This window comes from Rousettus aegyptiacus, unplaced genomic scaffold, assembly GCF_014176215.1.
Source record: "Rousettus aegyptiacus isolate mRouAeg1 unplaced genomic scaffold, mRouAeg1.p scaffold_m13_p_6, whole genome shotgun sequence".
In the NCBI taxonomy this organism is placed as follows: domain Eukaryota; kingdom Metazoa; phylum Chordata; class Mammalia; order Chiroptera; family Pteropodidae; genus Rousettus; species Rousettus aegyptiacus.
Window position 1 is genome coordinate 40,733,362 of NW_023416309.1, and position 25,316 is coordinate 40,758,677.

General features: G+C 47.7%; 2 protein-coding genes across 8 annotated transcripts; both read left to right on the top strand.

Moving 5' to 3' along the window:
• The first annotated feature begins 1,015 nt into the window (after nt 1-1,015).
• Nucleotides 1,016-15,108, top strand: PPRC1 (PPARG related coactivator 1). Of its 4 annotated transcripts, none has more exons than XM_016154556.2 (14): nt 1,016-1,199; nt 4,904-5,092; nt 5,657-5,803; nt 5,924-6,025; nt 6,131-9,029; nt 9,331-9,384; nt 10,192-10,249; nt 11,009-11,079; nt 12,023-12,734; nt 13,500-13,628; nt 13,739-13,805; nt 13,924-14,045; nt 14,276-14,427; nt 14,706-15,108. In XM_016154556.2, exons 1-14 carry the CDS (start codon nt 1,047-1,049, stop codon nt 14,807-14,809), a joined length of 4,959 nt encoding a protein of 1,652 aa, XP_016010042.2. In that variant the 5' UTR covers nt 1,016-1,046; the 3' UTR covers nt 14,810-15,108. The 4 variants fall into 4 exon arrangements, with proteins under 4 accessions (XP_016010042.2, XP_016010043.2, XP_016010044.2 ...); XM_016154557.2 differs by having other exon boundaries at nt 11,012-11,079; XM_016154558.2 differs by having other exon boundaries at nt 5,924-6,016.
• Nucleotides 15,109-16,247: 1,139 nt separating this feature from the next.
• NOLC1 (nucleolar and coiled-body phosphoprotein 1) lies at nt 16,248-24,204 on the top strand. Of its 4 annotated transcripts, none has more exons than XM_016154561.2 (13): nt 16,248-16,525; nt 18,178-18,233; nt 18,349-18,485; nt 18,585-18,712; nt 19,070-19,235; nt 19,905-20,071; nt 20,156-20,300; nt 20,625-20,753; nt 20,943-21,053; nt 21,144-21,797; nt 21,991-22,097; nt 22,274-22,366; nt 22,518-24,204. In XM_016154561.2, exons 1-13 carry the CDS (start codon nt 16,406-16,408, stop codon nt 22,674-22,676), a joined length of 2,172 nt encoding a protein of 723 aa, XP_016010047.2. In that variant the 5' UTR covers nt 16,248-16,405; the 3' UTR covers nt 22,677-24,204. The 4 variants fall into 4 exon arrangements, with proteins under 4 accessions (XP_016010047.2, XP_016010046.2, XP_016010049.2 ...); XM_016154560.2 differs by having other exon boundaries at nt 16,250-16,525; nt 18,346-18,485; XM_016154563.2 differs by having other exon boundaries at nt 16,255-16,525; nt 19,905-20,032.
• Nucleotides 24,205-25,316: the final 1,112 nt, after the last annotated feature.

The window sequence follows — 25,316 nt, forward strand, 5'->3', positions numbered from 1 at the left end:
TACATGAAAAACAGCAAGTTATAGAACCACACACATGGAGTGGACTTATTTTTGAACAACAAAAAAGACCAATGTGCAACCCTATACATTTTTATATTGATAGAAAAAGTGTGGATGGATACACTGAAGGTGACAAGGGTTAAATCTGGGGAGAATTAGAATGTGCAGGCCAAGTACATTTTTTACTTTATTTTTTACATGATTTAAAACATTTTGTAATAAAAATGTTTTAAAAATAAGAAATAAATATGAATAGCTTCTAAATGGCAAGTGGGTGAATAGTACAGATAGCGATGGACTGTAGAAATAGAGATGGATCATGTTTGGCTGGGATGATCAAAAAGGCTTTCTTGGATAAAATAGGGCATGAAAGATGTTTCGAGGTTGAAACATTCTGGACAGAAAAAACAAAGCAGAGCATCTGTTGTTTGGGGAGGACAGCAAGGTGATCTACACCCGCAGGAAATAATAAATTTGGTAATGAGACGCGACCCTGGATTCTGAGCCGCCCAGATAGACGCTGAGAATATACTGTTTTGAGATTAAACCCACGGTAGTGCCGCAATATGAGATTAGGTGAGGGCTGAGCCTGGAGTGCGGGTGCCCACTAGGGGGTACTGTTTAAAAACAGAGGCCCACTTGGCTTAGGTGAAAGGAATGTACAGTGCAGCGGGTAAAACGTTAAAGGCGGCGTTCTGATAGCTGGACAAATTTGGAAAATAAAACATGTAAATGTTAATTCTCCCCTTATTACCTCTCGCTCTCCAACTGGGTCCCTCCACACAGCGAAAAAATAAACATCATAGTATGCCTATAGCACATGCCACTCAGGCTGCGCTTAAAGCGACTACCACTCCCAGGTTCTCTCGCGAGGCCAGTGGCCCCTTTCCCGGCGCAAGTGGGTCTCACCGCACGGCCTTCTGGGATTCGTAGTCTTGCATTGTCTCCTGGGAGTTGTAGTTCCCTTCCTACAATCGGCTGGGCGAGGCAGGCGACTCGGAGGCGGCGCCGGCTATCAGAGCTGCGCTGGGTGTTCGGGGGCCAAGATGGCGGCGCGCCGGGGACGGAGAGACCGACTCGCGCCGCCTCCGAGTGGGGGCCCTGGCCCAGACCCCGGCGGTGGAGTCCGCGGCAGCAGTAGGGGGAGTCGGAGCCAAGTGCCGTATGGGACTGTGGGCACTGTGAGCGGCGGGGAGCAGGTGAGAGACTGGCGGGCGGCCCGCGGCTGCCAGTAAAGCGGCGTGTGCCGGGCGGTGACACGTGGACGCCACAGGAAAGGGAGGAAGCGCTCCGGAGTCGATGCCTGGTGGTTGTGGGATACCAGTTAGGCCGAGTGGACCTGGGCCGTTTGCTGATGGGACTCGGGGCAGAGGCAGGGTCCCTATGGCCATTCCTCCAGAACGCTGGAGGGGCAGAGTCGGGTGTCGGAAACATGGCCCGTGATGGCCGGGGGGTGCGGGGTTTCAAGGATTCGGATTTGGGATTCTAAGGCTAAGACCCCCTTTAAAAATGCCGCGTGGGGATACCCCTATCCCCGCGCCGTAGTGCCTTTTGAGAGCCACATGGGGTGGGGGGAGTGATTTCCCCGGGAGAACTTGTCTGCTTCCCCTCCCCCTCTAGGCGGCTCCGGCACCCACGTGGGTTGGGCTCGGGGTTAGGGGGGGCCGCGGGTCCACGTGGGGGCGGGGAGGGGATGTCCACGTGGCTCCCGCCCCAGGCTGCCCGGCATCTCATATCGGCGCTAGAGCCGCACTGCCGGGAACTGGGTGTGTCTCAGCGGGTCCCGCCATCTCCAGCGAGGCTGGGGGCTCCTGGCTGGGAAGGAAGGTATGGGCTGCTGCAGTCAACTTTGCTCAGAGCCTTGGAGGATTTTTTTTTTTTCCCTCCTGCTTTGGTCCGCAGCGCCTTTAGACAGCGGATGGTGAAGGACTTGCTAGATGTGCGGGAAGTCTGTTCCCTGCCGATGGCGTAGTGTGATGGTTAGGGTAAAGGGCTGAGATTGAAGGGCTGTGGAGTGAGCTTGTGGTGGCTTCTGCCTGACCAGCTTGGGGTGGATCGTGAGTCATGGGCACTGGCGTTTTGGTTGCCTGCAATCCTGCCTCATTCTTGATTCGAGGAGAATAGGGAGTGTCAACATGTACACGGGACAAGCTTAAGGAAAGGAAGGGGAAGTCCTTTCTCCTCTCACTTTTGCTCCAGCATTTTTCGAGGAGACAGCTAAGGCCTACTCTTGTGAACTGACGTACTAATTGAGGTGGTCTGTATTTAAGGCTCTGTGGATCTCTGGAATTTTTGCTGGGGATAGGAAAAGTTGAAGGCGATTTGAGAACTATTCAACACTAGTTGAACATTTATTGGATGGGAGAATTCTTTCTGTCAGATTATTTTTTTCTTGGCCTTTAATTCTTATACTTAAAAAGTTATCTTTTTTACTTAGCAGAAGGGTTTCTTAAAAGTTCCCACCCAGCATGGAGGTGGGCAGGACTTAGTTTGAACTGTTATCTCTCTAAAGCAATTAAGCAGAGTCCTTGAAAGCCTTTTTTTGTTTTTTAGGTGGGAATTTGTTGATGCTGCCAGGTAATTCAATTCTGGGATATCAATCCAGGCCCTTGCCCAGGGAGGAATGGCTTCTGGGGCCCTCACTTGGGAGCCACCCACCCTTTCTTCCCTTGTTTTCTCAGAGGTCACATCTAGTGGGACTGGTGCTCCCCACCCTGTGGGGGAGAGGCAGGAAGGATCCATGATCCAGTTATAATCCAAGGTGGGTGGTCATTTGGAGTTGGAAAGGGTCTCTTGGAGAAATTGTCCTTTCCCTCTCCCCCACCCCCCAAGAAAGGTCAGCCAGGCAGCTATTTACTGAGATAACATTATGTTCAGACTCGGGGTGCTGCCATAAACCACACATGGTCCCTGTCCTATTCAATCTTAGGTTGTTATTAAGCTAGACATAATAAATAATGAGTGGGACAAAAGGAAAGTGTAGCATATTTGGGATTGTATAATCACCAGTAGTAATCTACTCTACAGGGTCTGGGAAAGGACATTTTAAGATCGGACTTGAAAGCTGTGTGCGTAATTTGGGGACACTTGCATTAGAGAGAATAATAGCGTGTGAAGGCCTTGAGGTGGGAGAGAACATGGCTTATTAAAGAACAGAGACCTACCTATATGACTTGTGTATAGAGAGACAGGCAGGGTGGTGAGAAGGAACACACTAGAGTGGAAGGATCTGGTGAGGAAGACCAGGGCCCCATAAGCAATATTAAGGAGTTGAAATCTAAGGCCAAGAGCAGTAAAATGTCATTGGAGGGATTTAGGGAGGGTCTTGGGAAGTGATCAGATTGTAATTTTAAAAGTTTGTAGCTGGTTTTGAATCATGCAGAGATAAGACTGGATGTGGAAAGCCAGTTGGGAGGTTGTTGAAGTTAGAGATGATAGTAGCTGGGTCACTTTTAGCCTGAGCTAGATGATCTTGGTATTCTGGGAGCTGTGCTCTTTGGGGAGTGAGTGATAGGTGAGGTAATGTGAAGAAGGGGGTGTCTTTGGGGCTTCAGTACTTGATGGAAATGATGATGAGTGGTCCGTAGAGCTGGGCATTGTCTTGAGATTCTTGCCTAGTGGCTGGCTGGGTAGGTGGCAGGGCAAGTTGAGCCTCCTTGCTCACCCAGGAGTGTTTGCTGAGCCAGGTGCTATTCACCTGCTGGTTATAATTACAGGATTGTGAAGGCCTGGAAGGAATTAGTGCTTACATTTTGCCACCTTTCATTTCATCTCTGGGCCTGGTCTCCTTAAGTGTCCCTATCTAGCCTTTCCTCTCCCTGGGTATCAGAACTCCTTAACTTGGTTAGGAAGACAAGTGTGGCGGTGTAGTTACACCTGTTGCTTTTTTTTTTTTTTTTTTCTCTCTCTTGGAAGAGGTACAGAGTTTCTCTGCTGCAGAAGGCGAAGGGGGACTGGTTTGTTAGTGTTGGTTCCTACTCTCTGGCTTTTGTATCATCTGTTTCCTATAGTGGAGATACTTGTGGCTCTGGCCTCTGTCCTTTCTAGCCCCATTCCAGCCACTTCTGGCCCTGCCCACACCCACATGCTTGACAGGCCTGGACGAGTGGCTCCCTGCCTAACAAGGCTGAAGACGTTTCTAGTTCTCAGGGAAGTGATGGGGTGGGGCTTTTCCATCTACAGAATCAAGCTTTCTCATCTTTTGCTCTCACCTGGTAGGGATAGGGAAGAGACTTTTTCCCCTTGGGACTACCATTGAGAGGTTGAGTGGCATATTGTAGGGCCTTCAGAATAAAAGTGTGAAGTAGGTGTAAACAACAACTGTGTATAAGACACTACTAGGTGTCATGGATAACCAGGAAGTATATGCACAGTTTAAACCCTTCTAAGAGCCCAAAAGAATATAAGCTAATAGAATATGAAGGGTTATTTGCCCCAAAGGAACTTGGAATCTAGTTTTAGTAATGATGTGAGTAATGTCATGGTGTGGGGTGGGGGCAAGATGTGATTGACAGAAAAATGAGTGGTATAGCACATGTGAGAATTCTGCCTTCACACTGCCAGCAAACGACTCTGCTGAACAATCTTGATCTTTTCTGATGCTTTTACTCCTCAGTTTAATAATCTCTTGTGACTCCAATTGTTTCTGGATGGAGTCCAAGGCTTTTTTTGCCCAGAAGGTCCTTGAACACTGCCATTCTTGCTGGGGCTTTGGCTCATGGGTTGTACTTTTCTCTGCCCAGCAGGTCCAGAGGTTTGGCTATGGTGGGTATTCTGCTAAGTCTGCGGCCATTAATGGAGGGCTGGACACCTGGTTTACAGAGTATATCAGTCAGTTGCCCCAGAGGGCCCATGTCCTGTAGCCTTCACCATGCCTTTTTGACTATCTCCCCTTCTACCCCAGGTGCTTCTGCATGAAGAGGTAGATGATTCTGGCTTTGTCAGTCTGTCTCGGCTGGGTCCCTGTCTGAAGGATAAGGACCTGGAGATGGAGGCACTGATGCTGCAAGATGAGACACTGTTGGGGACCATGCAGAGCTACATGGATGCCTCCCTCATTTCCCTCATCGAGGATTTTGGGAGCCTTGGAGAGGTGAGCTGGAACTGGGCTTGGGGCATCTTCAGGCATGAGCTTTGCATGGGAGGCTGTGGTTTAGTGGCTCTGTTCTCCCAGAACCACGGCTCCTGGATACCTAACCTGAGCCCTTGAAGTGTGTTTTTTTGTCTCTAGGTGAGAGTTGAACTGCAGGCTGCCAGATTACATCCCATGTAAGGATGACCTGGCAGGCCTGGACTATTGTCCAAGGGGTTTCTCACCCTGGGCCCTGGACTTAAATGTCCACAGGGTTCTTATCTGTGTTTGGGGTCCAGTTCCAGCCTAGCCAAGGGTTGTCTACTGAGCATCTTACTTGAGGGTAGAGGGAGCATGTGAAACATGTTTAAGATGTAATTCTGACAGGTCTCTGTTGACACTAGAGAGGTGGTGGGTTGTGGTAAATTAGATTGGAACCCATGCCTCCTGATACTCAAATGTCTCCCTTGCAAATTGAGCTGACTGAGCCTGGGAGACTGATTCTCTTGACATTCAGTTCCTTTCAGTGGCTCAGTAGGTCATTAGGGATATTGGTGGGATATTCTTGTTGTTTTCCTGGAGCAGAGCAGGTTATCTCTGGAGGACCAGAATGAAGTGTCACTGCTCACAGCTCTGACAGAGATCTTGGACAATGCAGATTCTGAGAACCTGTCTCCGTTTGACAGCATTCCTGACTCGGAGCTGCTTGTATCACCTCGGGAGGGCTCTTCTGTGAGTGTGGGACCAGGGGAAGGGAATATATGGTTGGTGCAAAGGTTAGAACCACATCCGTGGGCCTACTCACATAGGTCTGAAACACAAACTCATCTCAGGTTTTTTTCTCCCTCTTAGCTGCACAAGCTGCTCACCCTCTCTCGGACACCCTCAGAACGTGACCTCATCACCCCAGTTGACCCACTGGGGCCCACGACAGGCAGTAGTAGAGTGAGTGGGGTAAGCCTGATCTAGGTAGTCTCAGGAGGGAGGAGTATGTGGGGACAGGTCTGGAAAAAATATATTCTTGGAGAAAACGCCAGTGGCTTCTTTTCTGTCCTACAGGTTGAGATGTCTCTTGCAGATCCACCTTGGGACTTCTCCCCACCCTCCTTTTTGGAGACCTCCTCCCCTAAACTTCCTAGCTGGAGACCCACAAGATCAAGGCCCCGTAGGAGCCAATCCCTTTCTCCCCAGCAACGTAGTGATGGGGAAGAAGAAGAGGAGGTGGCCAGCTTTAGCAGCCACATACTTATTGGGGAGCGTGACAACTCCATGAGCAGCATCCCAGACTTTCCCATGCACCTGGCCTGTCCTGAGGAGGAAGATAAAACAGCAGCAGCAGTGGCAGAGATGGCGGTGCAGGCAGCTGGTGACGAGAGCATCTCTTCCCTGAGTGAGCTGGTGCGGGCCATGCACCCATATTGCCTGCCCAATCTGACCCACCTGACGTCACTCGAGAATGAGCTTCAGGAGCAGCCAGATGATTTGACACTGCCTGATGATTGTGTGGTGCTGGAGATTGTGGGCCAGGCAGCCACAGCTGGCAATGACCTGGAGATCCCAGTTGTAGTACGGCAGATTCCTCCTGGACCTCAGCCTGTGCTCCTGGATGACTCACTAGAGGCCAATCCAGCCTTGCAGCTGCTTTTGCCTACAGTAGAGCCAGAGCCCAAGGAAGCCCTCTGTCCTGAGAAAGAGGAGTTGGCACTGGACCCAGAAGAAAAGCTGGAGTCAGCCTGCTTTTTGGACCCCACGGAGGTCGTGGAGCCAACGGTGCCCAAGGGGCCTCAGAACGTACCAGTCAGTGCAGTGCTGAGTTCACAGAGAGCACGAAAGGGCAGAAGGAAGAAAAGCAAGGAACAGCCAGTAGCCTGTACAGAAGGCTATGCCAGGAGGCTGAGGTCATCCTCTCGTGGGCAACCTGCTGTGGCTACAGAGGTAACCTCTCAGGCAGGCATCTTGCCTCAGGAGGAACTTCAAAGAGAGGTTGGTCCTCTTCATGGTAGAGGGAAGCCCCGGGCTTGGGCTCGGGCCTGGACAGCTATCGTGGAAAAGCCTAGCTCTGGGAATGCGGAGAGTAGTGCCAGACAAGCTAGTCTTACTAAAGAAGGTCCTCTAGACCTCTACCCCAACCTGGGTGAAACCATCAAAACCGACCTAGTTCCAGGCCATCTCTCATTGGTTGACTCTGCTCGAGCCAACCCCATGCTACTTGACTCTGCTGAAGCTGATCCTACTGCAGTTGACCCTGTTGGAGGTGAGCATGTACCTGCCGACTGTGCATTGGTTGACCTTTCTTCAGCCAACTCAGAGCTGGTCGACCCTCTCTCAGCTGACCCAGTGCTGATTGAGCCAGTCCTGGCTGACTCAGCAACAATTGACTGTACAGTGGTCGTTCCTATCTCAGGTGACTTGCCACCAGTTGATCCTGCCTCGGCCAACCCAGCACCAGTTGCCCCTGTTCCTGATGACCTGGCTCCAGTTAACCCTGTGCTGGTTAAGTCTAGACCAACTGATCCCAGACGTGGTGCAATATCATCAGCCCAGGGGAGTCCAGCCCCCCAGCTCCTTCTGAAGTCAGAATCCTTGGATCCCCCAAAGGGCATCATCCCTAAAGTTAGAGAGGTCATGGGTCCTCTGAAGGTGGAAAGTGGTACCAGTGCTGCAATCCAGGAAGCCAGACCTCGGCCTCTTAGCTTGTCGGAGTACCGGCGAAGAAGGCAGCAGCGCCAAGGGGAGGCAGAAGAAAGGAGTTCCCAGCCTCCAGCTGGGAAGTGGCCCAGCCTCCCAGAGACTCCCACAGGGCTGGCAGATATTCCTTGTCTTGTAATCCCACCAGCCCCAGTTAAGAAGACAGCTCTGCAGAGAAGCCCTGAGGCTCCTGAGGCTGGCTTTGTGCCTGTGGGTCCCAGTCCTGCTTCTCCTAGTCCTGATCCACCTGCAAGCAAACCTGTCACCTCAACTCTCACTGAGCAGGTGCCATCCCAAGAGATGCCATTGCCAGCAAGACCTCCAGCTCCTACTGTGCAGTCCGTGCCCCCCACAATACCCACTGCTCTGCCTTTTCCACCAGGTGGGCTGGGCATGACCCCTATTCTGCCCCTTCCTGCAACTGGGCAAGGGGTCCCTAGTGTGCCCCCAGCACCCTTACAACCTCCTAGTCTTCCTATGTCTGTGGGGCCAGTGCCACCTGATCCTTATACTCATTATGCCCCCATGCCACCCTGGCCTTGTTATCCCCCTGTGTCCCCTTCTGGCTATCCTTGCCCACCCCCACCACCAGCAGTGCCCCTAGTGTCTGCTACTGCTGGCGCCTATGCTGTTCCCCCCACTTGTAATGTGCCTTGGGTACCCCCTCCCGCCCCAGTCCCACCATACAGCTCTAATTGTACTTATGGGCCCTTAGGATGGGGCCCAGGGCTGCAACACCCTCCATTCTGGCCTGCTGTGCCCCCACCTCCTTTGCTTCCAGCCTCCGTTGGGAGAGCTGTGCCCCCACCTAAGGTGGAGCGCAGTGGCATTCCAGCCGGCCCTCCTGAAAGTGTACTTCCTGTGCCAATGGCTCCTCCCCTCAGTCTTGGGTCAGCTGATGAGAGAGTTTCACAGATAGAGCCTGCCAAGATAGAGATTAAGCCAGTGCCTGCATCTCCCCAGTTGAAGCACAAGTTGTCCTCCCCAGTACAAAGCCCCCAGAATAAGTCTTCTCCATGTCTGTATGCTGAGAGTGTGGCTCTTGAGGAGCCTACATCAGAGAGGCTAAACCTTGAGACTCAGGAGACCAGGTCCAAGGAGAAGCCCTCCTCTGTTGTTGCCAAGGGTGTTCCTACACACATACCAAGGCAGAGCACTGTCACCAAGTTGCCTGCTGTCCACCCAGCCCGTCTAAGGAAACTGTCCTTCCTGCCTACCCCACCTACCCAGGGTCCTGAGGATGTGGTGCAGGCTTTCATCAGTGAGATTGGTGAGTGTCACACAGTTCAGTTGGTGTGAAGAAGAGTATGGGAGTTGGGTGGGGAATGTCCTCCACAGAACAGGATAAAGCACCTTGATGGGGCTGGCCTTTGTTGGATTTCTTTGGATAGTTCTTGAGGTGGAGCTCAGGGTTTGTTTAATTTCTTCCTGCTTTGTGCTGTTGCCTTGGTTTACTTAACATAGTGGGCACAGAGAGCTTAAAGAGGAGTGAGGTGATTTGGGACTTCTTGGGACTTGTATACTGAGTCGATAGGGGCTGGTTTCCAATACTGTGTTTTGTGCTTCCACAGGAATTGAGGCATCGGATCTGTCCAGTCTGCTGGAGCAGTTTGAGAAATCAGAAGGTGAGGGAACTTGGGTAGCTTTGCTCCAACCTTTTTTTGGGCCCAGTCTATAGTCACTTAAACTGGGGAAGGGAAGAAGAAGTCTAAGGCACTAGAACAGCCCTGTAATTGGAGTGGAGAGACAAGATTCACCTGTATCGCCATCTAAGCCAGGGAGAGGGTAGTGGTACAGCATATCAAGAACTATAAAGGCCAATGACGAAATCCAAGTAGGTTGGTTGGTTGGAGTCATTTTTCTAGAGGGAAGTAGCTCTCAAACTAGTCCTTGAAAGACAGTATTTCATGGACTGTGTGGTGAATAAAGGCAGAGGTATAGGAATGATTGAGTACAGTGTATTTGGAAGGTGATAGCTAGCTCAGCTTTTTCAGTGCAAGGCATTGGTCTAGGTGCTGTGGAGGATACTATGTCCTGTCCTCAAGGAGCTAACGGTCTAACTGGGGAGAAAAATCTGCAGAAATGACTCTTAAATTGGTAATGGGTATCCATAGTTCAAGGTCAAATATAAAACATGATTAGTGTATAATGAGTAGACTATAAGACTTGGAAGTTAGGTAGGTCACGTAGAACCTTGAATGTTAGGCTTAGAAGATTCAGTGAGAAGTGTGGACATTTCTGAGCAGAGAAGAGACATGATTAAAAATAGTACCTGGGTACCCACTGGAAGAGAATGGACTTCTCTGGGGAGCAACTAGTGAAATATGTAGGCAAAGTAGATTTTCCTCCTTTGGGTCTCAAAGTCAGCCCTTTTATGCCTTTTTAATCTGGAACATCTGGTTGGTCTCTTAACTGGTATGGTTTCTTTGCAGCCAAAAAGGAGTGCCCTCCCCCGGCTCCTGCTGACAACTTGGCTGTAGGAAACTCAGGGTAAGTGTGGAGACATGTGAGCGAGTTACCCTACAGCTGTTGGTCAGCAGCCGGCTGGCACTCCAGGACCATCCACTAGATGCTGCTGTTGCAGGGATGTTTAGTCAGCTCTAGAATTTTTTCGTTTCCTTATCCCGCATCCCATCACTACTGGGCATTGTCTTGGTTGGCGAGATAGGAGATGTGTATCTGCCTCTGGCCGATTCTAGTTTGGGGTTCCAAATGTCCTGGAGGTGCCTTTTATCTTCTGGCAAGTCGTGCCTTTGGGGATTTCTTTTTCATTTGACAAACTTTAAACTTATTCAACATTGGTGATTATATCAGATAAGTTGGGGAAGTTGTTTATTGCTAGGGCTTCCCTGACTTTACTTAGAGAACACAGGCACCCACTCTTCCAGCACTGAGACTATTTTATTTTTCTGGTTCATGTTACCCCATCCTATTCTGCCAAGCATTCCTTTCCACATTGATTTTGGGTTGGTTTGAGCTGGGTAGGCGAGGCTCCTGGCTTAAAAGAGGTGGGGGGTGGTATTCAGCGTCATAGTCGGCCTGCCTCCTGGCATTGGGCAGAGATGAGCTGAGTCCCAGTCTATAATTCAGTCACTAAGGCGCCTTTTGTGCTGGAGGAGAATGATAGCGGCAGTTTGTGCATCCTATTCCTCTCTGCACACACCCCTTCTCCATTGCATTGTGAGGAAAGCAGACGTACAGGATGTTGAGGAAGCAATGAACCAGGCTTTCCCTTTTCCCCCCTGCCAGCAGCGTTGACCCTCCCCAGGAGAAGAGGCCCCTAGACCGGTTACAAGCCCCAGAACTGGCCAACGTGGCAGGTGGGTTCAGGGTGGGGAACTCTGCCTTTGATTAGTTTATGAAGCAAATGTTTGTAGAGCCCATTCTGTACCAAGTGTGTGTAGGTGTTGGGGAGATAGATGTGATCCTCGCTCTTGAGGTGCTCACAGTCCAGGGGGTAAGTGTGTAAAATGAGTTGTTGAGTACCAGAGGCTTATGGTTTATAGTGGGGTCTGAAGAGGGGCAGGGAAGGGTTATATGGAAGATAATCCCTAAAGCAGAGGCTTGAGAAAATCACTGATAACAATTAGGTTTAGGGGATAGAGCATTCTAGGTTGATGGAGCAGTTTGAGTGAACTGAAAGAAATAAAACCAGCCTGGTATATTTTGAACTGCGAATAGTTCAGTTTGGCTGGAGTGTAGTAGCTGATCAGGGTGGTGGGTAGAGAGCTAAAGCTAGAGGGGTAAGTAGGAGGTCAGGTTATGAGAACTTTGGATACATTGGTAAGCTATTTAGACTTTATCCTGTGCATTGAAAAAGCTTTACTAGATTGGTTTTTGGGTCCTCCCTCCAGCAGAAATGTAGAAGACAGGTTGATGGGTGTGAAGCTCAAAGTAGGGGATCGTGGGAAGATGGTTACATGAATCCAGGCAAGATGCAGCCAGAAGTCAGGTAGTGCTAGGGGGAGGGAGTAGGTCAAGGAATGGAGAGGTAGACCAGACAGGACCCGGTTACCAGCTAGATTTGGGCAGTGAATGGTTGAGGGGTTCAGGAAGACCCTGGCTGCCTGGGTTTCCATTGTTGGTTCTCAAGATGGAAATCATGGGGGAAGGAGTACTTTAATAGTGGGAGAAATTGGGTTATTGACCATTGTTGGTGTACTTTGTGAGATGAGGTGGGGGTCTCTGGAGCCTGTATATGCAGTGTTTGGAAGTGCAGAATCGGATCTCATCTTGCTATCTCCATCCTCCCTCCCCTCACAGGGCTCACCCCTCCAGCAACCCCTCCCCACCAGTTATGGAAGCCTTTGGCTGCTGTTTCACTGCTGGCCAAAGCCAAATCTCCTAAGTCCACCGCCCAGGAGGGAACCCTGAAGCCTGAAGGAGTTACAGAGGCCAAACATCCAGCTGCAGCCCGCCTCCAAGAAGGGGTCCATGGCCCTAGTCCAGTCCATGTGGGCTCTGGGGACCATGACTATTGTGTCCGGAGCAGGACTCCCCCCAAAAAGACGCCTGTCCTAGTTTTTCCAGAGGCGGGCTCGCGATGGAATGTCAAACGCCATCAGGATATCACAATCAAACCAGTCTTGTCTCTGGGCCCAGCTGCCCCCCTGCCTCCACGCATAGCTACTTGTAAGGAGCCACTTGATCACAGGACTAGCAATGAGCAGGCAGATCCCCCAGCCCCTTGCCTTGCCCCATCTGCCTTGCTGTCCCCTGAGGCCTCACCCTGCCGGAATGACATGAACACTAGGACTCCCCCTGAGCCCTCAGCCAAGCGGCGGTCAATGCGCTGTTATCGAAAAGCCTGCAGGTCAGCCAGTCCCCAAAGCCGGGGCTGGCAGGGCCGCCGTGGCCGCAGCAGTTCTGTCAGTTCTGGGTCCAACCTGACCAGTGAAGCATCTTCCTCATCATCGTCGTCTTCATCCCGATCCCGGTCCAGGTCCCTCTCCCCCCCACACAAGAGGTGGCGAAGGTGAGCTCTGATGGCCTGTCAGGTTCTCTCCATTTAGGAAGTTCATGTACTCTTCTCTGGTTTACTTTGAAAGCTTTTGCACATTGAGTTTGATACTTTAAGGCACTATGGCTTCTATTTCAGTCTTTGGCTTTTGTCTTCCTTTCCTGAAGGTGGTAAGCTGTGAGAAGATAGCTTCTGTTTCCTGTTGGAGTTTGGGGTATCCCTGAGGTCTCCGCTTAAGTGAGGCCTGCCTTGGGGAGATCTTTTGGGTTTGCTCTTGACCATGTTGATTGTTTTACATACTGTTTCAGTCCTCGTTTCTGGTATTTTCCTGGCAGTATGTGGGAAGGTCAGATCATGGGTTGTTAATGGCAGACAGTCCTTCCTTTAATGTTCTGTTAGGATAGAGTGGGCCGTTACTTTGAGTGTTACTGTGGCCTCATCTATTTCCTGGCAGTACTTTTTTTCTCAGTAACAGACCCAAATTTTCCCACTTAGATAAAGAGGTCTTTATCTCTTCGAGTCTTTATTTTTCTTCTTTCTGATTTGTTAAATATTTTTCAAGTTTTAGTTGTATAATTGAAAAGAAATCTATACCAAAATGATTCGTCTGAAGTTCATGAGGGCTTCAGTTTGTTCATCTGTGAAGAGTTGTTTTACACCTCTTATGCTTTCTTTTGTCTTTGGTCTGGAGCTTCCTTACATGGAGGCAGGGCTGGGGCCAAGGTGAGGTAAGTGGAATATATCTTCATTCCCAGCATTCCTTTGTGCCCTATTCTCCAGGTCCAGTTGCAGTTCTTCTGGACATTCCCGAAGATGCTCTTCCTCTTCTTCATCTTCCTCCTCCTCATCTTGTTCCCGAAGCCGGTCCCGCTCCCCATCCCCCCGCCGGAGAAGTGACAGGAGGCGGCGGTGAGCATATGTTCAGGGAGTCAGTATATCTGAAATGCAAGTTCCTGAGAGTTCTGAGACTTGAGTTGTCTAATGTCTGGGGGACTGATAGCACCTTCTTCTCTTGTCAGATACAGCTCTTATCGTTCACACGACCATTACCAAAGGCAGAGAGTGCTTCAGAAGGAGCGTGCAATAGTGAGTAGAGGAACAGGTCATGGGAGGAGGGGGCTTGCCTTTGATCCATGAGCTTAGAGAGCCATGTGTAGCTCTGGCCCTGGCTCATGGTGTGTTAATTTTCTTCGACCCAATATAGGAAGAGAGAAGAGTAGTCTTCATTGGGAAGATACCTGGCCGCATGACTCGGTCAGAACTGAAGCAGAGGTTCTCTGTTTTTGGAGAGATTGAGGAGTGTACCATCCATTTCCGTGTCCAAGGGTAAGCTTGGGCCCTAAGGTCAGGATGTCCTTTCTGTCTCATTCATGTACCTTGATGCTTCTTTGTCTTTCCCCCTTGCTCTGATGTGCTGGTCAGTGCATTCTGGGCTGGCCATTTGGGGAACAAGAAGAACCACTCCAATCCCTCTCTGTACCCTGGGGTGCTGTTTCTTCTTCATGGCATGTACCCAAATAGCCAGCCTCAGCCTTGTGCCTTGCTCTACCCACCAGTGACAACTATGGCTTCGTCACTTACCGTTATGCTGAGGAGGCATTTGCAGCCATCGAGAGTGGCCACAAGCTAAGGCAGGCAGATGAGCAGCCCTTTGATCTCTGCTTTGGTGGTCGCAGGCAGTTCTGCAAGAGAAGCTATTCTGATCTTGGTGAGTGGAGGGAGCCCCCTGAGGCTTTGGTGTACTTATTTTCACCAGGAGTTTCCCAATCTTTTGAGTGGATTAGGCTGACTTGTTTTCATCTGATACATGAATAATCTAAGGGATGAAATGAGAAGAGATACAGGGGCACTCATCTTTTTTACTTACAATCAGAGTATTATTAGCTCTATCCATTATTGGGATGGGAGGTGGCTGGCCCGCCGAGGACCCTGTGGTTGGGAAGTGTGGTCAGAGACCTTGATGTTTGTCTCTCTCTACCTTTATAGACTCCAACCGGGAAGACTTTGACCCTGCTCCTGTAAAGAGCAAATTTGATTCTCTTGACTTTGACACATTGTTGAAACAGGCCCAGAAGAACCTCAGGAGGTAACCCTGGGCCCTTTTCCCCTCCCCCTTTTCTTTGGAGGTGTCCAAACATCTCCATTCCCCTCCCCAACTCTAGGGGAGAGAGCTGCTAGTGAGGAGATGACTTTTATAAAGAAATGGAAAAAAGTGAAATAAAAAATTGTGTTAAATCAGATTTTTTAAAGGGTATTTGTTTTTTATAACAGGCATCGAAACAAGTTAACTTGTATTCTATGTAAGGTGGATGAGGTCGAGGGGTTCCCCAGTGTTTGGAAGATATAAGTCACTATGCAGACTAATAAACATGAACTAGAGAACTCCAAAGTACTGTTGTGCTTCTTTCATTCTGTGGTGTTGGTGTCAGACATACTCACTTCTGCTCTTGGAACACAATCAGCGTTATGTTTACCACCATTGAGTTCCTAGGAGACCCCTCTTTGGTTAGGTGCAAAATCCTGTTGGACTTGAAACTTGGCTCCTCAAAGTGTTTTTTCAGTGAAATCAGTCATCTAAGGCAGTGCTTCTCAAACTTTAAAATGGCATTTGAATCATCTCAGGATCCTTTTAGAATACATTTTAACTTCCAGGGTGGGGCCTGAGATCCTGCATTTCAAACAAGGGGATGCTGATGTTACACTGTTCTAGGAAGGGGTTTTAATACCAAGGACCTAGACGAAGCTCAACACTTGTTCCAAACAAAGGTTTTCTAAACTGAAACTTGTGCATACATGTACTATTTTAGCTTGAGTACAGTGCTTGGCATATAGCAAGTACTCAGATGTTTAAAGAATGCATGCGTGTAGATCTCTGGAGAACAGGGAGATGTAGTTTATATCTAGACTAGGGGGAATATCTATTTTGAGAAAGGCAAAGGAGGGATGTACCCCCTGTGCATCCCTACCCTTCCTGAGGGGCATTAATGGGAAGTAGTCTAGGGGTAGTGGGTAGGATTGCAGGGATTGCTGTTTGCCAGGGGTTCTCTCATGTGCAAGACATGACAGGAAAGGGCAGTTTGGGTGATCAACATCCCACCTCTACCATGGGTAATCTGAAGGATCCTCTGCAGCAGAGGTTGGAGTCCAGAGGCTGAGAAGGGGCCTCCCTGGGTATTGGAGTCACTGAAGATGAGGGGTGGCAATACACTGGCAGTGCGGAATGGGGACGTTTGGGAGATCTTGTGGCCAAGTTGAGAGGCCAAGGACAGCTTGAGCCCGTCGGTCCACTTGTTACTCTGGAACATGAATCCCAGTTAGGGCGCGGGAAACCGCTGCTGGTTGTTGAAAAGTTTCCTCCAGCGGAAAGAGCGCGGGAAATCCGGAGTTTTCCCGCCACGGCCGAAGGCGTGACCCCTGACGTCAGGGCTCCGCCTTCGCAAAGTGGAGGACGGCGGGTTCCGCCCTTACCAAGATGGCGACACTCGTGGGACCGGAAAGAGCTTATAGATTTCGCCTTGACCCTGCCTCCGACGTGGAGGCGGGACTGCCCTGTGGAGTGTTCCCGCCCCTTCCTCCGTTCGCTCGTTCGGCGTGATGGCGTCACACCGGTCGGTCCCCACCTCTCTCGGTTCCTGAGTTCCTGAGTCGTTGCGTCTGCAGCGGTAGTGACGCGTATTGCTTGGAGGATGGCGGACGCCAGCTTACGCCGCGTGGTTCCCAGCGACCTGTATCCCCTGGTGCTCGGCTTTTTGCGCGATAACCAGCTCTCGGAGGTGGCCAACAAGTTTGCCAAGGCAACAGGCGCTGTGAGTCTCGGGCCTGGGGCATGGGCCGGGGTGGGATGACCACGGCTCCGGGCCCTGACGTGCTTAGGTTTCCAGGTAGAGAGGTCCCCACCAGCCCAATGTCTGCAGAGCTTTTGTGCCGAGCTTTCGGCGGTGACCAGAGAAAGCCCAAAGTCCACGAAGTCTGACTAGATAGTGCTGAATCTTGTTTTTCTTTTTGGTGAGCGATGCAGTGGCGGCAGCGTGGGACCCTCGTGGCCCAGATCACGTGGCTGGCGGAGTGCGGCGAGGAGGTAGTGCCCTGTCCCACAGGAGGCAATGGAGACTCCTGGGGTCTTTGGGCTTCACGGTGCCTGACTTGACCTTAACTCTTATTCCAGGACTCAAAGATAGATAAAGTTGCTTTAGAACGCTGGGATTTTCGTTAGTAAAGAAAATGAACGCGAATAGAGGCATGATTCTGCTTTTAGTTATACTGAAGTAGGATTGAACACCGTAGCCCTAACCAAGCAGGCATAGTAGTCGGCTTGGATCTTTGACTTGAATCAAACAAATGTAGGTTTGGGACCAGGTTCTGCCACTTTAAGGTGTATGACCCGAGCAGCTTGCTTAAACTGTCTGTTTCTATTTCTGTGGGGATGTTGTCATCCACTTTATAGAATTTTTGTGAGTTTCAGTAACATGATATATAGAAAGTGACAATCCCAGTGCTTGGTGCTCAGGAAACATCAATGAATGAAAGCTATGATAGTTTTGGTAACTTAGGATGTTCCAAACACACATAAAAGGAAGATTATCAGGGATGTGAAAGGTTTAGAAACTGCGTCTCAAGAAAAGCAGACGTGATTGCAAGGGAAACACCTTGAGAGAATAGATGGTCTTTGGCAGTCTTAGTCTTTGACTGTCTTAGTTTTTGACTAAGGAGAGAGACTTGTTTTTTTGTGGCAGAATCAGGCTGCACAAGGAGAGAATCAGGTCAGCCTCAGAAAGAACTTCTTTAAGTTGGGGCAGCCTGCCCTGCTTTCATACTGAAACTATTTGAAATTTACTGTTAGGGAGGCTGCAAAGAATGTTTCCAAAGAATGCACTGGATGGACTTGAGCCTTTGAGAATCAGGATTTTTTTTTTTTTTTTAATGTGGCAAAAAGTAATCTTTGTGGAGAGCTTATTAAGGGCCAAATGCTTTTTGCAGATATAAACCTTTTGTATGCGTTATCTCTTATCCCCTCAACAACTTAAGATGTATAGTGTTATTTCCATCTATAGAGAAGATGGAAATCTTCCAATGATGTGGTATTATAAACCATGTTGCAGCAAATGCCTTTTTATGTAAATGTTTGTGCGCTTGTTTCATGGGTAAGATAAATTCCTAGATTGCTAAAGGATATACACATTTTAAAAGGCTTTGGTAAATAGGATTGACAGGTGGGGGATAGCCAGTGCCAGAAACTATAGGAGTAGCCAAAAGTTTTGATACCAAAAATTGGGAAATACTTCAGAATATTTTTCTCCTAATTTATGCAAGTAGAAATCTACAAAGCTGTAACATTTATATGAACTATAGCAGGTATAGAACAGGTAGCCTTTAATGAGAGAATAACACAAAATCTGATCTCTCCTAGAATAACCAGGATAAAATTTTTTTACCCAGTTCTTTCTCTTTTCTCCCATAGACCCAGCAGGATTCCAATGCCTCTTCCCTCTTGGATATCTATAGCTTCTGGCTCAAGTAAGTCTTCTCTGTACCGCTATGGCTATTTTCTTGCCCCTAAGTGGGCTGGACTATGTTCTTTGGTTTGGGAAGGTTCTGATCATCCAAAAGTTAGCATAATCTACCTCAGCAGGTCCACCAAGGCTCCAAAGCGGAAGTTACAGGCAAATGGGCCAGTGCCTAAGAAAGCTAAGAAGACTTCATCCAGTGACAGCAGTGAAGATAGTAGTGAAGAGGAAAAAACCCAAGGATCTCTAGCTAAGAAAGCTGGTAAAGGCAGGGAGTTGGGCTTAGCAGTTCCAGGAAAAAGATTTGTAGTCCGCCTGTACAGCATGGCTGATTCTTACTTGGACCTATGCTTTTGTTCAGCTGTACCTGCCAAGCGGGCCATTCTACCTCAGCATCCTAGGAATACTGCAGCCAAAGCATCAGAGAGCAGCAGCAGTGAAGAATCCAGTGATGATGAGGAGGAGGACAAAAAGAAAAAACCTGTTCAGGTTTGAAACTTTGAGAAGGAGATGGGTTGCTTAAGGGATGTGAAAGAAGAAACCTAAAATCTTGGCTTCTAGCTTGTGACCAAGGGATGATGGTAGGGCACGTGATTATGGGCTGAGTGTTTTGTAGATAGGTGTTGAGAGCTCTAGTCAGAGCCAGTAGATCAAGTGGTTAAACATTTTGTTTCCTATTAAGATTTCGTTGTCCTTTTTATGTGCTGTCTTGCTTAGCTTTCATTTGCTTCTACTATTCTGTTAGCCTCTAAAAAATAGAGAGCCTAAGAAGCTTCCTACTTTAGGATGCCCTTTGGGTACCCAGAAGCTCTTGCAGATTCTACTCATTGTGTGTTTTCCTCACAGAAGGGAGCTAAGCCCCAAGTCAAGGCAGTTAGAGCTCCTCCTAAGAAGGCTGAGAGCTCAGATTCTGATTCTGACTCCAGCTCAGAGGATGAGGCACCAAAGAACCAGAAGCCAAAGACAGCACCAGTGGCAGCTAAAGCTCAGGCTAAAGTTCCAGCCAAACCAGGTACTGTTTCTGTTTCTAAAAGGCCGGGATGGGGACCACTTTGCTCTGGGACTGGTGTTTAAATTGCTCATTCAGCACAGGGGTGAAAAGGTACTGGTTGTTGAACCAGAGTTATTGATTAGTATTTTTTTTTAAGCTTTTTATTAATGAGTAAAAGGTTTTTTAATTAGAGGCTCATAATGAGAAAGTTTGCTACAATTTATATTTTATAGTGGTATGTTTGTTATCTTTTAGTTGCATTTCATAGATATATTCCCACAAATCTCATTCTGCTGTGACCACTTATACCTCTATTCTTTGTGTTTCTCACTACCATTTTTCCTTCTATACCTTCATTCCATAGGACAAATGAGAATTTTTATTTTTATTTTTTTGTAATTTTCCTGTGATGAATGTTAGGTTATGATTTATAGCAGCTTCTCTAGAAGTTGGAGTGAAAGACTTCAGAGGGCACGTTTAAATTATTTGCATCATATAATCTTTTAAAGATAGTTTTATTCCTGAAATTGGGTAGGAAAGATGTCCTTCGATACAAGAAACTACAATAGTCTACTTTATGCCTGCTCTAAAAGCAAGATTGTTGATAAACTCCTAAGTTCTGAGCTAATAGGAAGGTTTTTATGGTTCTTTAATCCCTTAATACTTCTTACACTATTTCTTTTTTCTTAGGCACACCTGCTCGAGTAGCACCTAAAGTAGCTAATGGCAAAGCAGCTAGCAGCAGTAGCAGCAGCAGCAGCAGCAGCAGCAGCAGCGATGACTCAGAGGAGGAGAAGGCAGCAGCCATCCCTAAGAAGGTCTGGGGCATACCTTCTACCAGGGAAGAGGAGACCAGGGTAAAGGGGAAGGTCTCCATTTCCTGGCAGGATCAGTTGTGTCAACGTTTACCTGTGGTAACTGATTTTCTCTGTATGATACAGACTGCACCTGAAAAGCAAATAGTGGCCAAGGCCCCAGGGAAAGCAGCTGCTGCCCCAACCCAAAAGAGTTCCAGTAGCGAGGACTCCTCCAGTGAGGAGGAGGATGAGCAGGAGCAGAAAAAAAAACCTGTGAAGAAAAAACCAGGTGACTGGACATGGGGATTCAAACTGCATGACTGTTGCCAGGGTCTAGTTGTAGGAGAACCTCTGTAGTCACCACTTGGACCCCTCCAGAGAGCTTTTTGACATGACAGCTAGTTTCCCCCAGAGAAAAGAGAAAGCTGCATTACCTTTTATAACCTAGACTTGAAAACGACATGTCAGCATCCCTCCCATATTCTGTTTGTTAAAAATGAGTCACTCATTTTAACCCTTACTCAAGGGAAGGGTTAAGCTCCATATCTAGAAGAGCAGTATCAAAGAATTTGTGTATGTATTTCGAAACCACCATACTGTCCCTTTTAAACAGGTCCCTATAGTTCAGTCCCCCCACCATCTGCTCCCCCACCCAAGAAGACCCTGGGAACCCAGGCTCCCAAGAAAGCTGCAGAAAAGAAACAGTCTATGGAGAGCAGTGAGGACAGCAGTGATGAGTCTGGTGAGTCATCATAAGTGTTAAGTATGCCTGGGGAGTGTATGAGGAATAGGAAAACAGAAATACTTTGTCCCTCTTTTCACTGAAGCAAGACAGGGCTAAGGCTCTGTGTGGATATGTGCATCCTTCTCTTTATTGATCCTGGTTGGGTTGGGACTCTGGACCCAGTTTAATGTCATAGGTTCTCTCCAGATTCAAGCTCTGAGGAAGAAAAGAAACTTCCAGCAAAGGCAGTCATCTCTAAGGCAGCCACTAAACCAGCTCCAGCAAAGAAGGCAGCAGAGAGCTCTTCAGACAGCTCAGGTAAGGCATACGGAGGCCCTCAGGGCAGTAGGAGTTCCAGGGTCTCTTCTCAGTCTGATCTAGGGAGCTATTCATTCTGTTCTTATTTAGACTCTGACAGTTCTGAGGATGAAACTCCTGCCAAGTCAGCCAGTACCACTAAGAATCTTTCAAGTAAGCCAGCTGTCACTCCCAAGCAGCCTGCAGCTAAATCAGCCACAACTCCCAAGCAGCCTACGGGCAGTGGCCAGAAGCGTCTGACCAGAAAGGCTGATAGCAGCTCCAGCGAGGAGGAGAGCAGTTCTAGCGAGGAGGAGGAGAAAGTGAAGAAGACTGTGGCTACCCCTAAGTCTAAGGTGACGGCCAAAGCAGTTTCATCATTGCCTGTCAAACAGGCCTCTCAGGGTGATGTGGACAGCAGCTCTGATTCAGACAGCTCCAGCAGTGAGGAAGAGGAGGAGAAGACGTCTAAACCTCTAGTTAAAAAGAAGCCGCAGAAAACAGGAGCTGTAGCCCCTTCCAAGCCAGCCTCTGCTAAGAAAGTAAAGGCCGAAAGCAGCAGCAGTTCTTCTGATGACTCCAGTGAGGAGGAGGAGGAGGAAGAGGAGGAGGAGGAGAGGAAGCCCAAGGGCAAGGGCACTCCTAGACCACAAGCCCCCAGAACCAATGGCACCTCTGTCCTGACTGCCCAGAATGGAAAAGCAGACAAGGACAGCAGCGAGGAGGAAGAAGGGACAAAGGAAGCAGTGGTAGTTGCCAAGCCAGGTCTGTATCCAAAGAAGCTGCCCCTGGGTCCTGCGCTGTCCCCTACCCCCTAATCAGAATGGGATATATACTCTTCGAGGATGGAGTAGAAAGAGAAGGCAAAAAGACTAGGTTCCAGTTGCAGGCCCTTAGTGTGGGAACCTGGACAGAAGAACAAGAAACTGGTCTCCTGAGTCTGGCTTTTGTTTTGTAGGTTCAGGAAAGAAGCGGAAGCAGATTGAGACTGCCACAGAGGAAGAGACTCCTCAAGCCAAGAAGATAAAGCCTCAGACCCCCAATACATTTCCAAAAAGGAAGAAAGTAAGTTGTCTTATTTTCTTCTCAGAGCCAGCCTTTTAAAGAATAGAAAGAAGAATCTGGGATCATCTTGACAGCTCTATGCCTGGCCTGGCACGCGTGTACATGTGTGTAGCTCAGGAAGCCTTTTCTGTTATGTGACCACTCCATTTTCAGTTTCCCACTTCATTCTTCTCCAGACAGAAAAAAGGGCATCATCCCCATTCCGAAGGATCAGGGAGGAAGAAATTGAAGTGGATGCTCGAGTGGCGGACAACTCCTTTGATGCCAAGGTAAGGAGAAAGGGTGTTCATCATTCTTGAAGTGGGTGCAGTTACTGCTTTGGTTGGGCGGGAAGCTCTCTGGGTTCAGCTTGCCTTGAGCAGAAGGAAAGTGACTGGACCCTGGTGTCCTTTGTGTTAACCACGTCTCTCTACTCACCAGCGAGGTGCAGCCGGAGACTGGGGGGAACGAGCCAATCAGGTCCTAAAGTTCACCAAAGGCAAATCCTTCCGGCATGAGAAGACCAAGAAGAAGAGGGGCAGCTACCGGGGAGGCTCCATCTCTGTCCAGGTCAATTCAATTAAGTTTGACAGTGAGTGACCTGAGGCTATTGTAGTGAAGCAGGGTTGATGATCTGAGACTACTTATTTTCCCCAGTGGACCTATTAGGGAAGGTCTTGACGAGGACAGCAGTCTAGAATAGGTCCGAAGACTTTGCATCAGAACATCTCTGGTCCTTTTCTGTGTTTGTAGTTTTATACAGTTTTGTTTTTGAGTGTTCAGTAGCAAGGACAAGGTAAGGGGAGTGTTCTTTTATAAGAAAAATTTGTTTTAGTTGTCATCCCCTTTTCCCTGGTCTGTGGAAATCCTCATACTGAGAAATTTGTATATTTTATATTAAATCGTTTCCTATTGATTTTCGTTGTGATTTTCAGAGGTGAGTTCCCACCGATAAAAAGCTATTGCCCAAGACATAGTAAAGTTCACATGTGTGAATTTTTATAATTGGAGAATTCTGCCTATGTAAGTGCACATAGCCACATTTCATCCTTTCTTACCCCTTAGCTCTGGTGAGGGGCAGTTAAGAATGGTTAATGTATATATGTTAAGCATGCGCTGTGCAGTTCATTCTCTTTCATAGGGTCTAGGACTGAAGTTTTCAGCTAGCATGGACTTAGCTACTTTTGGGGGTAAAAGTCACTACTTTGTTGTAGATCAAATTGTGGGGTGGTGTGAATGCTGTGGGGTCAGTCCAAATATTTTGTTTTCTGTAATTTTATCGTTATTACATAATGTTTGTAGTACATGTTTTTAAATTTGAAAGCATAAACTTTTCTGTTCAAAGACTTGTTTTGATGGCCATTTAGTTGCTACTAAATGAAGGACTGCATCTCCTGATTTTTTACATTTTAGAGAACAAAATAACATTAATTTGGAAACTATATATCACTTGTTATTTCTATCTTATTAGCAGTGGTGATACAAAATTAGTTTCATTAACTCCTACATGGTTGGAAATCACTGATAAAGAAATGAAGAAAAACTATAATTAACCTCAGTCCTCAGTAGGAATTAGGTTCCATTGTCAGGTGAATTTATAGGTCACATGTATGTACTAATGGAGATGGGAAGTACCTTTACAGTAAACATTATCTGGTAAAACTTGAGGAGAGTGGGGTCGGGAGAGCCTCCTAACAAGATTATTGTGGCTTATAGATGGCACGTGGGAGCATTTGATGTGCCCCCTTTGGTAACAGTGAAGGTAACGATAAAAACCAGTGAGCAGATATGACTCCTAGGCCAAGCTGCCGATTGTAAAGCTGTGGGACATGACCATTGGCAGTGCTCAGCTAGAGCAAGATGGGGAGGGAAGAGTCACCATACTCTCTGGAGGTTGGGCTGTCCCTGTGGTGGGAAGGTGTGCCTCAGTTTCATGGACGAGGTGTAGGCCTTAAGTTTAGCCTCCCCTTGTTTGGATTCCATATTCGCCAAATAACCTGATAATAACCTGGTTTTCCATGTAACTGCCTCTGGGTAGAAAATGCACTGTTCATGTGCTGACATCGATATTTCAATCTGCATGGTAAAAGTTAACTACAAAATAATAAACTGGCTGGTTTATAACGTGTCTTGGGAGTTTTATTATTGTGAGTTCAAAGCCCTCTCACCTCCTACTTAAACCAGAACAGTTTGGCTGCCATTTAGAGGGCTGAGGTCCAGACCTGTGACTTCACTTGAGAGTCTTCTTGGCCATACCTTGTCTCACGGTGTCTTTTCCAGGCAGTAGTCTGTCCGATGTGTAGTCTTTATTGGGGGTTGACAAAATGGCTTGTTTTTGTATTGCTTAGGAGCTAAGGGTGTTTTTCACATTTTTAAAGGGCTTAAAAAAAAAAAGAATGTCAGACTTCATGTGGCCCACAAAGCCTACAGTATTTACTATCTGGCCCTTTACAGAAAAAGTTTGCTAACCCCTGCTATAGCTTAGTGATTTTGTAACACTTGCTAGAAATTAGAATCATCTGGGGGCACTTCTAAAATCACTGATACCCAGGGGCCCATCCCCATTGAGGCAGACCCTGGTGGTCTCTGGTAGGGCCTGGATGTTAACTCTCAGGTGATTCTATTGAACAATCAGTGTTGAAACCCACTGATCTAAGTATTTGAAAAATGAATTGGTATTTCTTTCCTTACACTTCCATTTTCAAGTGTACCTGTTAAATCTTATACTATAAAGTGAAAAGTAAATTTCCATCTCCTCTCAGCCCTGTTTCCTGGGACTTGATTTTTGTGTCTCCTCTGAGAGACAGAGTTTCTGTCTGTACTATGTGTATCTGCTCACCTTTTTCCTTATGCAGTTGCTTGCTGTATGTGATATTTTATAACTTTGGAGTGCATTTCATAACACAGCAGCTCATTTTTAATGGCTATGTCATACTTCATTGTATGGAAATAATATAAGTTATTTAAACTAGTACCTTATTGGTAGATATTTAGGTTGTATTTTGCCCATACTGTAGATTGCAAATATTTTTTCAGGTATTTTTATCTTAAAATGGAATATAACATATATCCATTAATTTTTCTCTTTAAAATAGAGGAATAATTTGTTAAGTTTACTGTATTGTTTAAAGCTATGCTTATTTTTTCTTTTGCATAAAAATAACATTACTTTTTTCTTTCATAAACATAACTCCAGTCTTGTTTGCTTTTTAAACAGACCTTCTTTCCCCTTAAGCCTTG